At 33.5% G+C, this 15,974-nt stretch overlaps 2 protein-coding genes across 4 annotated transcripts; one reads left to right on the top strand and one right to left on the bottom strand.

Moving 5' to 3' along the window:
- Nucleotides 1-800: 800 nt before the first annotated feature.
- Nucleotides 801-5,037, bottom strand: LOC111301473 (cell division cycle protein 48 homolog). 2 transcript variants are annotated; one of them, XM_022897157.2, is made up of 9 exons: nucleotides 4,949-5,037; nucleotides 4,681-4,846; nucleotides 4,193-4,421; nucleotides 3,242-4,008; nucleotides 2,771-2,992; nucleotides 2,581-2,652; nucleotides 2,198-2,479; nucleotides 1,715-2,074; nucleotides 801-1,352 (listed from the first exon to the last, which is right to left on the bottom strand). In XM_022897157.2, the coding sequence occupies exons 1-9, from the start codon at nucleotides 4,975-4,977 to the stop codon at nucleotides 1,059-1,061; spliced, it is 2,421 nt and encodes an 806-aa protein (XP_022752892.1). In that variant the 5' UTR covers nucleotides 4,978-5,037; the 3' UTR covers nucleotides 801-1,058. The 2 variants fall into 2 exon arrangements, with proteins under 2 accessions (XP_022752892.1, XP_022752893.1); XM_022897158.2 differs by having other exon boundaries at nucleotides 4,193-4,476.
- A 4,248-nt stretch (nucleotides 5,038-9,285) lies between these two features.
- Nucleotides 9,286-15,809, top strand: LOC111301474 (ABC transporter G family member 3-like). 2 transcript variants are annotated; one of them, XM_022897160.2, is made up of 13 exons: nucleotides 9,286-9,371; nucleotides 9,820-10,464; nucleotides 10,565-10,644; nucleotides 11,302-11,588; nucleotides 11,776-11,947; nucleotides 12,227-12,340; nucleotides 12,671-12,799; nucleotides 13,177-13,368; nucleotides 14,023-14,109; nucleotides 14,385-14,657; nucleotides 14,813-14,920; nucleotides 15,113-15,409; nucleotides 15,488-15,809. In XM_022897160.2, exons 2-12 carry the CDS (start codon nucleotides 9,993-9,995, stop codon nucleotides 15,362-15,364), a joined length of 2,166 nt encoding a protein of 721 aa, XP_022752895.1. In that variant the 5' UTR covers nucleotides 9,286-9,371; nucleotides 9,820-9,992; the 3' UTR covers nucleotides 15,365-15,409; nucleotides 15,488-15,809. The 2 variants fall into 2 exon arrangements, with proteins under 2 accessions (XP_022752895.1, XP_022752894.1); XM_022897159.2 differs by having other exon boundaries at nucleotides 15,113-15,809.
- Nucleotides 15,810-15,974: the final 165 nt, after the last annotated feature.

Consider the following 15,974-nt stretch of genomic DNA (forward strand, 5'->3'; position numbering starts at 1 on the left):
ATTAAATATTACTCAGCTATATACTAACAACTCTAGGCTGAACTTAAGAATCTTAAAAGTTTGAAGTATTGGTAATAAAATCTAAATAAACATTGGTAGCCAAAAAAGATTAAAGAGTAGAGGCTCTTTAAGTTCAAAGTAATCATCCATAATAATAATAATAATAATAACACATTCTAGTACATACGCCTACATTCTGGATTAATGTGCTAAATCCAAAATAAATGCAATATCTAATAAAGACAAAAGGCTTAGCTAAAAGGAAGAAGTGTCCGGACTCCGGCAGGTTACAATTCAACTAAACAGCAGCTGGAGTTGGTGAAAGTTGTTGCAATTAAGGCAAATTGCTTGGCAGTTCATTAAGCTGAAAATTGGAGTAGAAGTTTGGTCTTTTCCGAGTAATAACTATTCTGCTGCTGTAGTATGGAAGATCTTTAGACTTAAGTAAGAAGGTCAGATGACAGGTTAATATTGATTCGCATACCATATTCTTCAGCACTCATTGATACCTTGGATGGATATGCTGAGAGCCGAATGAAAACTGATGACGGGTGCGAGTTATGCAAGACTGAAGAAAAACAAGGGATTATATGCTATTTTGTAGTGCATACTCCTCAGGAAATATGGCGACGGTTGCTTTAATCGCTCAGAGCAGTGGAGAACTGGCGTTTAGAATTAAACTGGGCAACAAATAGATTGAAAGGAAAAGCATTCACATCCATCATTTTGAGAATAGCATGGAATACCTACATATATCAATATGGAGGGGAAAAAACCTCTAGAATACTGAAGCAAAAAGAAAAGACAACACACAACTGCAAAATCAAATTAAAGATGATTGTTCGAATATGGTTATAAGAGCTAAGCCATATTGCTACAGATAGAGTCTAAAAGTTACAATGCTTTGGAACTTAAATGTGGCTATACTAAAGTATGCTACTAATTAATTGTACAGACAGTTGGATAGTTACTTTGTAGTAGAACTTTGCTTTGGATAAATAAAGCACAACTTATCCAAAAAAAAAAAAAAGGGCTTTGCTAAACCTAGATATATTAACCTAACTATACAGATCATCTTCGTCATCCCTAGCAGCAGCGGAAGTTGAAAATGGATCAGATCCAGTGGCAGTGGTTCTAGTCTCTGAAAACCTAAACTCAGATCCGAAACCCCTAGACTGCTGCAAGGTCTGAGCAAATGCCTGGTATTTGCGAATGTCAGCATCACTAACACTCCTTCGTGCAAACTTCATGGACTCCTCAAAATGCGCAGCCTTAATCTCTGCGACTTCTTCCTCCACATCCTCATCCATTGCTTCAGAATTCTCTGTTCTTCTTCTTTCCCTCTCAATGTCCTGCAAACAGTTACCATTTAATTTAATGTTTAGTTATCAAGTTATCAACACAAGACTACATCAATATTTAGTCTGCCCAGCAAGCAAAGCACTCGAGGCATGAAAGTTAGCAGGTGAACAAATTGAAGATATCATTAAGTAGGAGTAATTTTAAACAATATAACGAGACTGCAATCCAAAAAAAACCCATAAAGCATATAACCATGTGAAAAACAAGCCGATAGTAGCATCTTAAACGAGAAGATGAATATCAGGAAATGAGCCACTTATGAGTACCTCAATCATACATATTAAAACATGAAAAAAAAATACAGTTTTAACTTTTTAAAACCATTTACAATGTACAGGCAGCAGAAAGGTACCTTTTCAATATTCTCTCTGATGGCATACTTGCATGCTCGCTGGCAAATCTCAGTAATATCAGCCCCGCTAAACCCCTGGGTATACCTAGCCAGTGACCTCAAATCAGCATCTTTAGAGACCGGTGATTTTCTCAAACAGGCCTTGAAGATCTGATGACGTGACTCCTCATCTGGAAGAGGAATATAAATTAACTGATCAAGCCGTCCAGGCCGTAAAAGTGCTGGGTCAATAATGTCAGGCCTGTTGGTGGCCCCAATGATAAAAACAGTCTTTTTAGCTGACATGCCATCCATTTCAGTTAGAAGTTGGTTTAGAACCCTATCAGCAGCACCACCTGCATCCCCAACACTGCTTCCTCTCTGCAAAAATTACATAATGTCATCAAATGAGTAAAAATAACTATTCAGTATTCTCATTTTAGTGGATGACCAAAACACATGCATATATTGAAACTTAAATCATTGATAGAGCAAATATAAAACCTGTGTAGCAATGGAATCGAGCTCATCAAAGAAAAGGACACAAGGTGCAGACTGTCGAGCCTTGTCAAATATTTCTCTAACATTGGCTTCACTCTCACCAAACCACATGGTGAGCAGTTCAGGACCTTTAACACTGATGAAGTTTGCTTGGCATTCATTTGCAATAGCCTTAGCAAGAAGAGTTTTACCACAGCCAGGAGGACCATAGAAAAGGACCCCTTTTGAAGGCGACATGCCAAATTTCTCAAACTTCTCTGGGTGCTCCACAGGATATTGCACAGTCTGCAAAACCAAACAGAAATACAAAAACAGAAGTGTTAAAAACAAGCTTGAAAATAAACTAAAAGAGTTAAGCTATAAGATGATAAAGTAATGACAACCACCTCCTGAAGTTCTCGCTTAACATTCTCCAGGCCTCCAATATCCTCCCAGCTGACATTAGGCACTTCAACCACCTGGATGAATAAAAAGTGAGCTATTTAAGACAACTGAAAAAAATTCATTTATCTTGAGATAGAAATTAATCATATATACACATCATGATCAAAGCTCAAAGGAAATGAAATAACTTACTGTTTCACGCAGAGCAGAGGGATTGCTAGTTCCAAGGGCAGTTTGGAAGTGTTCATTTGTAACTGCCATTGAATTAAGTATCTCAGCATCAATAGAATCATCCTCCAAGTCAATGACATCCATCTTCTCTCTGATGCACTGCAGTGCAGCTTCAGTGCATAAAGCAGCAAGATCAGCACCAACATACCCATGAGTGTCTTTTGCAATCCTTTCTAGATCAACCTGATGAGAGAGAAAAAAGTTAACCAACAGTAAATGCAAAAGAGAGCAAGACGTGGGGAATTTCTGGCACAGAATATAAGCTGATTTGAGGGCCCAAATCCAACCAATCTCAGATACATCATTAAGGTTAGTGGCTTAAGTAGTTAAATCCATGTACAAACAACAATACAAAAACCATGATCTAATAATTTTATTTGCTAGACATAGAACTACCAATAAATAAATAAATAATGCAGATATAAAACTCACATCATCCGAAAGCTTCATGTTCTTGGTATGGATGCGAAGGACTTCAAGACGACCAACTTCATCCGGAACACCAATGTCTATCTCCCTATCAAACCTGCCAAATCTCCTCAAAGCAGGATCAATGCTGTTTGGACGATTAGTAGCCCCAATAACAATCACATGAGCCCTTGATTTCAGACCATCCATGAGAGCCAAAAGCTGTGAAACAATCCGTCTCTCAACCTCACCATGTGTCTTCTCACGCTTAGGAGCAATTGAATCAATCTCATCAATAAAGATGATAGATGGAGCATTCTTCTCAGCTTCTTCAAAAGCCTTCCTAAGGTTGCTTTCACTCTCTCCAGCCAATTTGGACATAATCTCTGGTCCATTAATACAGAAGAAGAAAGCTCCGGTTTCATTAGCAACAGCTCTGGCTATTAATGTCTTACCAGAACCTGGTGGTCCGTAAAGCAAAATCCCTTTGGGTGGTTTAACACCTATTGATTTAAAAAGTTGAGGATGCCTTAGGGGCAATTCCACCAACTCACGAATCTGAGCCATCTGCTTTCTAACACCACCTACATCATCATAACCAACTTCATCCAACCTATCCTCATCTTCCCTTCTAACAGGTTCCCCCTCACAGAAAATTTCAGTGTCTGGGGCAACTACACAATACTCTGCTGGGTCAGTCTCAATGACCTTGAACTCCACACTCCTCATTCCTCCTCGAACAAGGAATAGATCTCCTTTCCTCACAGGGCGATAAGCCTCCAAGAAATAAGCTGCAAAGTGCAAACCACACAGACAAACATAAAAAAAACACAATCCAACAACACCAAAACAAAGAACAATTCAGCAAAATATGTATATATATAAATATATAAACCAATAAAATAGTAATAGATGTGTGCATGGTCGGCAAAGCTAACCAACAATTATATTTACAGGAGTAGGTTAAAAACTTACGCTTCAAGTAAGCATCAAACAGACTCCCAGTAACACCTTCGATGGTATCGTCAATGGGAAGAATGTGAACACGTTTCCCATACTTCACATCAAGACATTGGTGCACAGACACAACATCTCCAAGTCGAACCCTCAGGTTCGACCGAACAACTTTGTTCATTCTAATCTTAGGCACCTCGCATGTCTCATCAGCAAGAGCAATGCAGATTGTATCCTTTCGCTTCTTTCCCTATAGCAACCAAATCCTCAAATAAGAACAACGCCATCGAAAACATTGGGAAACCCTAAAACATCAAATTTCAGGTTTTTAATTAACACCAATTTTCATCAAATCCTGCTATTAAGCCTCCGATAATCATAAAATCTAACTCCTATCGCGTTAGAATTTAGGTTCTAGAGCTACAAAAGACGGTCTTGAAAGCCAAATATTAATTAAAAAAATAAACGAACCGTAACCAAACCCTACCATCATAATTAAAAAAAGTTACCTTGATGAGAATAGTGTCTCCACGGAAGAGCTGCAACTTCTCCATGGTGTCGGGGTGCAAACCAACAACGGAGTTGTCATCGTTGACAGCCTCATCAACGACCAACCGATTCGGCGACTTTTTCCTTTCCAAAATCGCCGTCGAGTAGTCTTTCCTCTCCGATTTCCTGAATCAAAGCAGCAAAATTTAAGATTAAGCGGAACAGAATTGAAGACCAAAAAATCATAGAAAAAGCAAAAGGAAAACCGGAAGAAGTAAATTGACTCACAGGTCGGACGACTCAGCACGGTTACTCATCTTTCATCGAGATCTGAAAGAGCAACAGAGAAAAGGAGAGAGCAAAGCGTAGTTAAAAGTGAGCGTTGGGAAAACGCTTCGACCGATATTTATCGTCTTTTATTTTCTTTATCTTGACAATAATATATATATATATATATATATATATGTTTAATTTCGGATTCCCAAGTTTCATTTGACATTGGAGTCATAATATATTTTTTTTTTTTCGGGATATCAGAATTAAAGAAAGTTTAAAGAAAAACGCTAGATAAATTAAATTAAATCTATATAGCTTTGGATAAAAAGTAATCTCAAGGTATCGATGGTTTGAAAATTGTGAATTGTTTGTTTGAGTTTTCTTTATTTTTGGGTTGTTTCATTCTAAATTTTGTAAGTGAAGACCATTGGATTTTGAATTTAATTTTTTTTATATATGAAAATTTATGTTATCTCTAAAAGAATTTATAATTGCTTTTGACAATCTTACCCTGATAAATGTGAACGTCATCAGTAATCAATAGTCATCTTATATTAGGAAATAATTATATATATTATTAGGTAAAATATACATTCAAAATTTTTATTAATAATTTTTTATTATATTATTTTTATAACATATTAAAACCTATTTTTGTAAGCATTTATCACACAAATATTTTGTTATCACTCTATTATATTATGAAAAAAATAAATTTTAGACCACACCCAAAAACAAATCATTCTCAAAATAATAAAAAAAAATTTGTTATTCAATTGAAGATCAACAATTACTATTTATTTATTATGACAGCACACAAAATTTTTAAAATAATTATCTATCATGATAATGAATAAAGTTCTCAATAATTAGTTATAGCTACAAACTAAGTATTTTATTATAATTTTTGTTTAACAACTGCTCTTTTTATAAATTTTATGACTTTAAAATGCAAATATAATATTTTCTATTTAGTTTTTAATAACTTTTTTTGTCAATTATTTTAACAAAGTTTTGTACAATTGATAATACTAACTTTATATTAAATTATTTTTAATTTTAATTCAATTAAATATTAATTAAATAAAGTATTAAAAATTAATTTAACAAATAAGACGAAGCCAAAATTCAACACTAGTTAAATTAAAATTTAAGGTTTTTTTAACTATCAATTTTAAATTTTGACCAAAGAAACTATTAGTTATAAACCCTTTTTTTCCCTAGATTTTAAAATAGGAAAGAAAAAATTTTGGGTATTAAAATTTTCATATTTATTTTTTAATTATTAATATAAAATATAACAAAATCAATATCATCACTTTTAGTGTAACAAAATCAAAACTTCAAATTCTAGTGTGTTAATTATTATTATTATTTATAACCTAAATAAATTTTAAAAGTATCAAAAGAATAATTTGACTGTGTTTGTACTTCTTTATCTTTTATATTATCCAACAATTTTTTTGTAAATTTAAATTATTTTTTAAATTTCTTATAGTAAAACAATTAAATTCCCCAATTTTAACTCTGGGCTTTGGCCCAATCTAGGAGTAACTGGACAATCCAGTGTCTGTTAATTTTTTGGATACTCACAATTAACGAGTCCCTTGGGCCTGAAATTTGCCATGGGAAAAGCCCAAAGACCCATTTAAAGTAGTATTTTGAACTCAATAAACTATGGCAGAACGGGGAAAAGGAAAATCAAAACATGTAACACTAGAAATGCAGTATTTTTGAAAAAAATTATTTTTTAAATTTATCAACCTGATAAGCTATTATTGCATATAGAAATGTCAATAAATAAGGTATAAGACAAGCAAAATATTTTTTTATTATTATTTTTTTATTTTAAGATTATATATATTCTTATATTTATATTTAATGGGTATTTTAAATTTATCTTTATTTCAAATTTTGTAGGTATTTAATGAATATGAATAATTTTTGTATACATAACTTTTTTTTTAAATAAAAATAAAAATTTATTTTGTTAAAATTTTTTATTTTTATCTTTCATATTTATGTAACTTTTTACAAATATATATATTTTAAATTAAAATATATTAGTTCTAATTAATTTAAAATAATAATTTATATTATTTAACCAAAAATTTTATTTATTAAATATTTATAAATATATATGTAAAGTTTGAGTATGGTATGAGTACAAGGTGGGTACTATATTACTCGTTTACCTCTAAAAAATTATAAATCATGTCTATTCTCATTCCCATTTTCATAATGTGATAATTATTTTTATATTTATTCAAGTAAAAAATCTTATTTTTTATTAAATATGAATAAAATTAACATATCTAATTATTTTTTTAAATAAATTTAAAATTTTTAAAAACTAATATAATAAAAAAATACACAACAATTTTTTTAATTTAGTTGATATAATTATTTTTTTCTTACAAAAAGCATATAAAATACAATTTCTTCAAAAAATTAAAAAATTTGCTCATGTTCATACATAAATAGTTGTTCCGATTAGGTCGAATCAAAATTGCAAAAGTGTATACATCAAGCACATGTTAAGACACTAATTTAAAAGTCATTAATGAATAAAGCAAAATCACTACTATTAAATTATTGACAAAATAACTCAATATATTATCTTTTCATGTAGATTTTGTTATACTTTTACAAAGAAATAGGTATTAAAAGTTGAAAGACAAAAGACAAGCGCGTAGAAAAAGTAACTATTTAAATAAAATGTTACTATAAACCTTGTCAAATCCTAAATTAAGATCAAAAGCATATCTCTAAGTAGAAGATTGTTTGGACATTTCCCCAACAAGTTGTCTCTTGGGTAAGAAAAAAGGGTTTCAAGTGTTTCATATATGTGACCCACACGTTTTTATTTTTCTGTTTATTTTATTTTATTTTATTTTTTGTTTTTAATGTGCTATCTTATCAACCTTGGTAGTCAAGAAAGAAACCAATGGATAATTGAGACATCCAATCCACTATCCCCTTAAAGCAATTTTTTTTTTGTCATAAAAAAAAAACTTAAATAATTTAAAAGATAGTGTGATACATAAACTACCTTGCCGCATCGTGTGCTTACGGAGACTTGATAAAGTCATGATTTGTGGACAATTAAGCTCTGTTAGAAGCTTCTTGCAACCATAAATCAAAGGTTGAAGAATAAGGTTAGGGATGGATGGATTTGTAATCAAAGCAAATAAATTTTTAAAATTATATGAATTAATCAAATTAAATTTAAAATTTATATATCGGTTTTCTTAGACATATATATAAAAAAATTAGGTTTTCTAACCTATTTATTTTAACAAATTTCTGATGACATTTTAATATAAAATTTTGTTGTTTCTTCTGACATTTTAATAGATTCATTAGTTGCATTGAATATTACGTGACCAGGTAAATAGTGCATTCCACTTTTATCAAAGTAGAACAATAATAATTTAAAACAAGAAAAAAAATGGGACAACGAATCATGGTAACAGCTAAAGTAATGAAGAGGAGCGCTTTTGAAAGGGTCTGTTGGCAAACTAACATCATTACATTCTTCTTCAGAATAAATTAAAGCGAACCTTGAAAAAGAGAAAGATCAAGGACAAAAAAAATTATGTTTATATATAAAAACCTGTTGATAGTTTCTTTAGGTGTCGTAGATTGGGGAAAGCTGAATGAAGAATAAAAGGTAAGGAAACCTAGATTTGCAGTTAGAAAGTCAGGCTAGAGAATGTTGGAGTTGGTTTTTTCTAACGTTTTTCAACGCTTAAATTAATGAGGTATTAGAGTTTAAAAAGAAGAGAGACGAAGTGTATTGAAAAAATTACAATGAAAAAAATTTATTTAGGTTTTACATATTTAAATTTCGATTTTACTTTATATATGAGATAGGGATGAAAAATTCATTGGGGAAATTGATAATTAATGATGAATTTATATAATATTAAAAAAAAATTACGTGAATAATTTTAATAATTTAAGGTAAGTTAAAAGTTAAATATTTAATTTTAAAATAATATTTTGATGGAACTTTATTGAACACCAAGTCGAAACCTTTGATGACAGGCAAACTAATTCTTGGGATAAAATAACGTGATAGTTGGGCACAGATAAGCTGGACGATTTAGAAGGTTGACTTTGTTGACCGAATAATTAGGCCTAACAAAAACAAAAACAATAAACAATAAAGAGTTCAGAGCACACAAGGAGATGCCAAGCAATGAAGCAAAGCATGTTACTATTTTGTGGTATCAGAAGGCAAAAGGGCGACCCGGGAACAGCGGGTCAAGTAATCCAAGAACCGAGTTTTTAGATTACTTATTTAGTAAGACTAATAAAAACTAAGACCTCTCTTTGTTTCATTCATTCACACATTCACTTAACTCTTTGCACATGATTCAACTCTCTTTCTTTCTCTTTCTCATTGAAGTTCTTTCTTGCACAGATCCAGGTTTGTCTCTTCCTTACACTTCTCTTTAGCTTTTGATTCCTCTTATTATTATTCAGGTTAGTTTGTTTGACATGGGTTATTCGCTTTATAGCTTATTTTGTCTGCTGTTGGGTACTTGAGTTACTAAGAAAAGACCAAAAAAGACAGTGTTTGAGTTTTTTTTTTTTTTTTTTTATGTAACCCGGCGAAGGAATGATGGTTTCTGTTAAAAGTTTTAATTTTTGTAAAGCAGGAAGGGTATGGGTTTCTTTTAGTTACTAGAAAGTTCAGTTTTTTTTGTTGAAGGTTTCATTTTTTGAGTATTTTCGTGCATTATTTTGTTTCGTAATGAAATGGAGTAGTGGGTAGTTTGAAATGTGTCAAGTAAACAGATAAACTCTTTTGCTTTCCTATAGTACCTTAGTTCGAATTTCAGAATCATTGCTCAATATTAATTTTCATTTAACAGGTGACATGAGAAATAGGGGTTGTTAAAGCATTGAAAGTGTGGATGGTAAACTCATGCGTGCAGATATAAATTAGTTTGATCCCTTAATTATTTAAGTGGGATACTAGGAAGTTTCCCGATTCATTTGCAAGTGCTTCTTGTACAATAGAAGATTTGAAAATCGGGAGTTATAAATGGAAGAAATACAGTCTCAATCAGACAATTATAGGTCTTCATCCTCTTCAGCCAGTAGTCCCACAAGTAGAATGCCTTCTAGTAACTTTTTCTATTTGCGGAAACCTGGTTCTCTCAGACAAGCTATCTCATTTGAGGATTCACCTGAGTGGGAGGATACTGATGTTGGTGCCAGAGTGGAGGAAGGAGGTGACTCTATTAATGCCGCAACCACACCTGTCTCCCCATCTCTCTCAAAGCTCAATAGTGGGTCCTTGCCATCACCACCGCTGCCAGAGGGTGCAGCTGTTGCAAGAAAAAATGCTGGCGCATCAGTTGTGTGGAAAGACTTGACTGTTACTATAAAGGGGAAAAGGAAATATTCTGATAAGGTGGTGAAGAGTTCGAATGGTTATGCATTACCTGGCACAGTGACAGTGATCATGGGTCCTGCAAAATCTGGGAAGTCCACACTTCTAAGGGCTATTGCAGGTCTTTTAGCATGACATTTATTTTGGCTACTTATTGAACAATGAGGTTTTTATTTCATTTCAGATGTTGAAGACTAAATCCTTTTTCCTCTTGAATATAGGTAGATTACATCCTTTGGCTAAAATGTATGGTGAAGTATTCGTGAATGGGGTGAAAATGCACATGCCATATGGTTCATATGTGAGTTTCAGTTACATTTTCATCAAGGGTGAAATTTTTATATGTTTCTTTTTATGCTTCCTACGGTTCTTCTGTTGTTAGGGTGATTCTTTCCTGGTAAAAGTGACTAATTTTTCTCCTTTTTTTGTGCAAATCGATGTGCATTTTTTTTTCCATTTTCTTACATTAAACTTTTTGGATTTGGTATTTTGAAATTATAATATGTCCAACTGATCCTAGAGAAGTTGAGATATACTTGAAATTGTCAGCACAGGTCTTAATCCAGTTTTGAGTCATAGGTTATAATAGGAAAATTTCTGATGAACTATCATCTTATATAATACCAAAATCCTTGTTTTTTTTACTTGTCTCATTATGTGAAACATCATAGGTGATTAATCCTTTAATACTTGTCCTACTTAGGTTTCCAATATAGCAAGCAGCATGAATTGGGATTCCATGAACTCCCATTTTTGAACTGATAGTTGATTTTTGTTTCACATACCTGTCCTAATTCCATATTATTTTTGTGGAAACCAGGCTAATTTTTCTTATTTGAAAGTGCTAGTTTTAAATCTTTTCCTTTTCAAAATTAATTCTATTTTAGTTGAACAGAAGTTCCAAGGAAGCATTCAGTTTCATGGTTGGTTTTTTGACTTCCAAGCATCCAATCTGCAGGGATTTGTTGACAGAGAAACCGCTCTAATTGGTTCACTTACAGTCAGGGAGTATCTATACTACTCAGCTTTGCTCCAACTTCCTGGTTTTTTCTGTCAGAAAAAGAGTGTGGTAGGGGAAGCCATCGATGCCATGTCCTTGGGTGACTATGCAAACAAACTGATTGGTGGTCATTGCTATATGAAAGGCCTTCCTAGTGGTGAAAGAAGGCGTGTTAGCATTGCTCGGGAACTCGTGATGAGGCCACGTATCTTATTTATAGATGAACCTCTTTATCATCTTGACAGGTTAGTAATTTATTTATTTTCCTTTTTTTTTTTTCTTAAAAGTGTTTTATTTTTTTCTTGTTCCTTGTCTCCTGCATGCTCTACAGTGCTGACTGTATGATTGGTGTGCCACTGCCATTTAATTTCTAAAGAATCAAGATGATTTATGCTGTTATAGCTAAAATTTTTAATATTTTATTTTCTTCAGTGTCTCTGCCCTTTTGATGATGGTAACACTGAAGAAACTTGCAAGCACAGGATGCACTCTAATTTTCACCATTTACCAGAGCAGTACTGAAGTGTTTGGGCTCTTTGATCGTATCTGTCTGCTTTCAAATGGAAACACCCTGTTTTTTGGGGAAACATTAGCTTGCTTGCAGGTAATTCATGATAAGAATATAATTATTTTTGCTACTATTGTCTTTGTTTTGATTTTCTATTAGTAGTGACTTCATAATGTGAGCATCATTTGATATGGAAGAAAAAAAAGGTCCTTTTAAAGATTCTGTTTTAGGCTTACTTGGTTCCTGTAACAAGGAGCAAGGAAAAGAAGATAGAATCCATTTATAAAGATTTGAATTTCTTTTCTTTTCTTTTACCTTATGAATATCTGTTGTAACTTCTGTTTATTCTACTTTATCTCCCTTTTCTTGATGAAGCACTTCTCAAATGCTGGATTCCCTTGCCCGATTATGCAAAGTCCATCTGATCACTTTCTGCGTGCCATAAATACAGATTTTGACAGGATCATTGCGATGTGCAAAAATTGGCAGGTACTTAATGATTCTCATTCTGTGTATTGTAGTTCAGAGCTTCAATGGTAGTTGAAGAGAACAAGTAAAACCCCAAAAATGAAAGAGTAAGAAAAGAGTCTAAAACATTTGAGTCAGATCTCAAAAGCTGTTGGATCATGCTACACCTTGTCCATTATTTTTGGCTGCACCTTTTATGTCACTTAAATTAAAGTGGAAAAATAGTCATTTCCAGTTGTAATCCTACCTGTTTCTATGTGTTAGTATTGTACCTTTGAATGATGGCTTATAGTCTTTAATGTTGCTATAATTTGCATAATTTACTTTATATGAACTGGTACATTGAGACAGGATGACAATGGGGAACTTTCATCTGTGAATATGGATACCGCTGTTGCAATTCGTACACTTGAGGCAACATACAAATCGTCGGCTGATGCTGCTACCGTTGAAACTATGATACTGAGACTCTCAGAGAAGGTACAATATATATTCTGTTTAGTTTTGAACCATTTACAATTTCTTGGCCTTTGCTAATAGGATTATAGGAAGATTTAATTATATGTGTCATCATGTATGACTGGATGTTATACTGGTTGGTTATTTGGGGCATGTGTTAGATTTGCAACTAATGTGCTCCCACATCCTTACTGTTTAATTTTACATTACAAGGAATGGTTTAATGTACCTCAGGTGTACACATTAAAAGTTGGAATGAACAAAGGTAAGTTATGGTGGAGTGTAGCTGGCTGACATCTGTTTACCACGTATATTAAGCTTGCATTGACTTCCTTGAGTCTTATGGTGGCCATAAGTCGGCCTTTCTAATTTTTGTTCACTTTTGCTGCATTCTACAGGAAGGTCCAGTTCTCAAAAGCAAGGGAAGGGCTAGCAATGCCACAAGAATTGCAGTATTGACTTGGAGATCATTATTAATTATGTCGAGGGAATGGAAATACTACTGGCTTCGTCTTATTCTTTATATGCTTCTTACACTGTGTATTGGAACTGTATTTTCAGGCTTGGGACATTCTTTGTCCTCAGTTGTGGTGAGTTAAACCTTTTGTGCATGAGTCAATATCTCTGCTCTTATGTTTAAGGTGAATTTGACTTAAGTTGACCTAAACTGGTTTTATAATTATTTGTGCAAATGTGATGCATATATTTGTAGTTGTTATAGTTGTATCTTGTTTATTCTCTATAGAGTATTTTCCTTATTGTTATGCTTACTGCTTCTATCTCTCGTTTGTCATAGTTAGCATCTGCTAATTTCATGCTCTCATGGTAAGTAGGCTATGTTTTTGAGCTGCACAGGTCCACCTTCTACTAGCTTTCTTTCATGAATGCTGAATTTTCTCCAGTAACTTTAAATAATTTAAAAACTGTCATTCATATAGTGCCTTTTTTTTTTTATATATATTCACTTCATCCAGTTGATGAAGTAATATTTCTAGACATGCATTTCATAGGGATGTTTGCAACAAATTACATTCAGTGTGATAAGCAAATAGAGAATGTAGTTTGATTAACACATATGCAATAGTTCATCATAATGATTCCTGCCTCTTGAATGCATGGTGTAAGTGCTTGTTCTATCTTGTTTTTGGAAGTTTGACTTATCTTTTAATCTGTTTTTCAGAACAATAACTGATACACTCATGAAGCATGGGCGTGTGTCTAACTTTTATCTTCTCTCATTGCAGACAAGAGTTGCAGCAATTTTTGTATTTGTATCATTTACTTCACTTTTAAGCATCGCCGGAGTACCTGCACTAATGAAAGAAATCGAGGTGATCCTACTTGTCTTAGTTACTTTGTCTATTTTGGTTTGAGCGTGATGGCCTTTAAAAGTTGTTGGCTGAGATAATAGGCTATTCACTGCCACGTCTTACCTCCTTAAAGGAGGTCTCCAATTTGAAATCCCCTCATCTCCCATCTTAACTAAAAAATAGGAGAAGTTTTTTTTAATTTTGATTGATAAAAATTTTTGGTTTTCTCTCCCAATTTGGAAAGTTGCATGATTGGTGCCTTTCTTTCATACTCAAGGTGCTTTTCTGTTTTGCAGTTATATGCCTGCGAGGAGTCAAACCAGCATTCAGGAGCTTTAGTCTTTTTGTTTGGGCAACTTCTCTCCAGCATTCCATTCCTATTCCTCATCTCCATATCATCAAGTCTTGTCTTCTATTTCTTACTAGGGTTGCGAGATGAATTCAGCTTGCTCATGTACTTTGTGCTGAATTTCTTCATGTGCCTCTTAATAAATGAAGGATTAATGCTGGCTGTTGCTTCTTTGTGGCAAAATATTTTCTGGAGTGTCTTAACACTAATAACCATACATGTGAGTTTTCACTATATATATAAGACAATTATTTCGTGCTGCACCTAAAACTAGTTGTTCTCAATTTGTCTACGTTTTTAGAATTTTTTTTATTTCCAATATTTACCCTTTACGTAGCCTTTGCTAATCTTATGACCAACATGCATGATGTTCAGGTGATAATGATGCTTGCAGCAGGCTATTTCAGAATCCGGAACGAGTTGCCTGGACCTGTATGGACGTATCCATTATCATACATTGCTTTCCACACTTATTCGATCCAGGTGTGTGCTTCTTAGAACATTAGGTCATCTGTTCCTTCTTACAAACCACATTGCTCAGCATTGCGTGATTTTCTTCATATCAAATTGTAGTTTGCTCATACTCAGTCTCTGTATGCATCGGAGAAACCATTCTGGGCAATTTTATCTTTGCTGAATGGATCTTTAATTTTGTAACCTCTGTATTTGCCATAGGGGCTTTTGGAGAATGAGTACCTAGGGACCAATTTTGCCGTTGGACAGGTGAGGACCATATCCGGGTTTCAGGCACTCCATAGTGCTTATGATATCTCTCCAAGCAGTAATTCCAAGTGGGAGAATATACTGGTGTTGTTCCTCATGGCAGTTGGATATAGAATTCTTGTGTTTGTTTTGCTACATTTTCGTGTAAGGAAAAATGTATCCCTACGTAGACTTTGCCAGTGTCATCGCAATTCAACAACCTGAGATGAATGCGAGTGGTACTATCGATCTTTGTCAGCGATTCAAATGGTATAATCCCTTTTCTTTTGGCTTTGCTTGTCCAATCCAAAGTTGTCATTCATAAATTTGGCTGTGAATGTGATATAGGAAAGGAGTGCCAAACTTTGATGCATCAGAGGACAGATCCACCTGACCCTAATGTAAGGAAAGAAAGTTACTTGTTCTATAAGCAAGAATAGTGACAAAAATCCAAATTACATCCTGTACTAGAAACATTAAAGAAGAAATGGCAGTAACAAAAAGCTGAAGATGATGATTCAAATATTCAAACTGAAATCATCAAAACCCTAGTCATGGATGACGGATATTGGGAGGAGATGGTTTTGCATTGAATTTTAGCCTTCAGTTCCTTGATGAACTGTTCCATTTTTTTTTCTGATGATCCATTGAGTGTCAACTCATCTTCTAATGTTGCCTTCACCTCCTTGAACTTGTCTAATGATCCCTTGATTTCCACTCATCGGACGGTGGATATTATCAGAAACTTCCTCCTTTGTGGTGGGCTCAAATGAATCTCAGTTCAAGTGTTGAATTACCCCCGCAATGAGTCAAAAACCCTCCTGTTCCTGGGTGG

The sequence above is a fragment of the Durio zibethinus genome, chromosome 15 (genome assembly GCF_047325235.1).
Source record: "Durio zibethinus cultivar Kanyao isolate XHJ-2024 chromosome 15, ASM4732523v1, whole genome shotgun sequence".
NCBI lineage: Eukaryota > Viridiplantae > Streptophyta > Magnoliopsida > Malvales > Malvaceae > Durio > Durio zibethinus.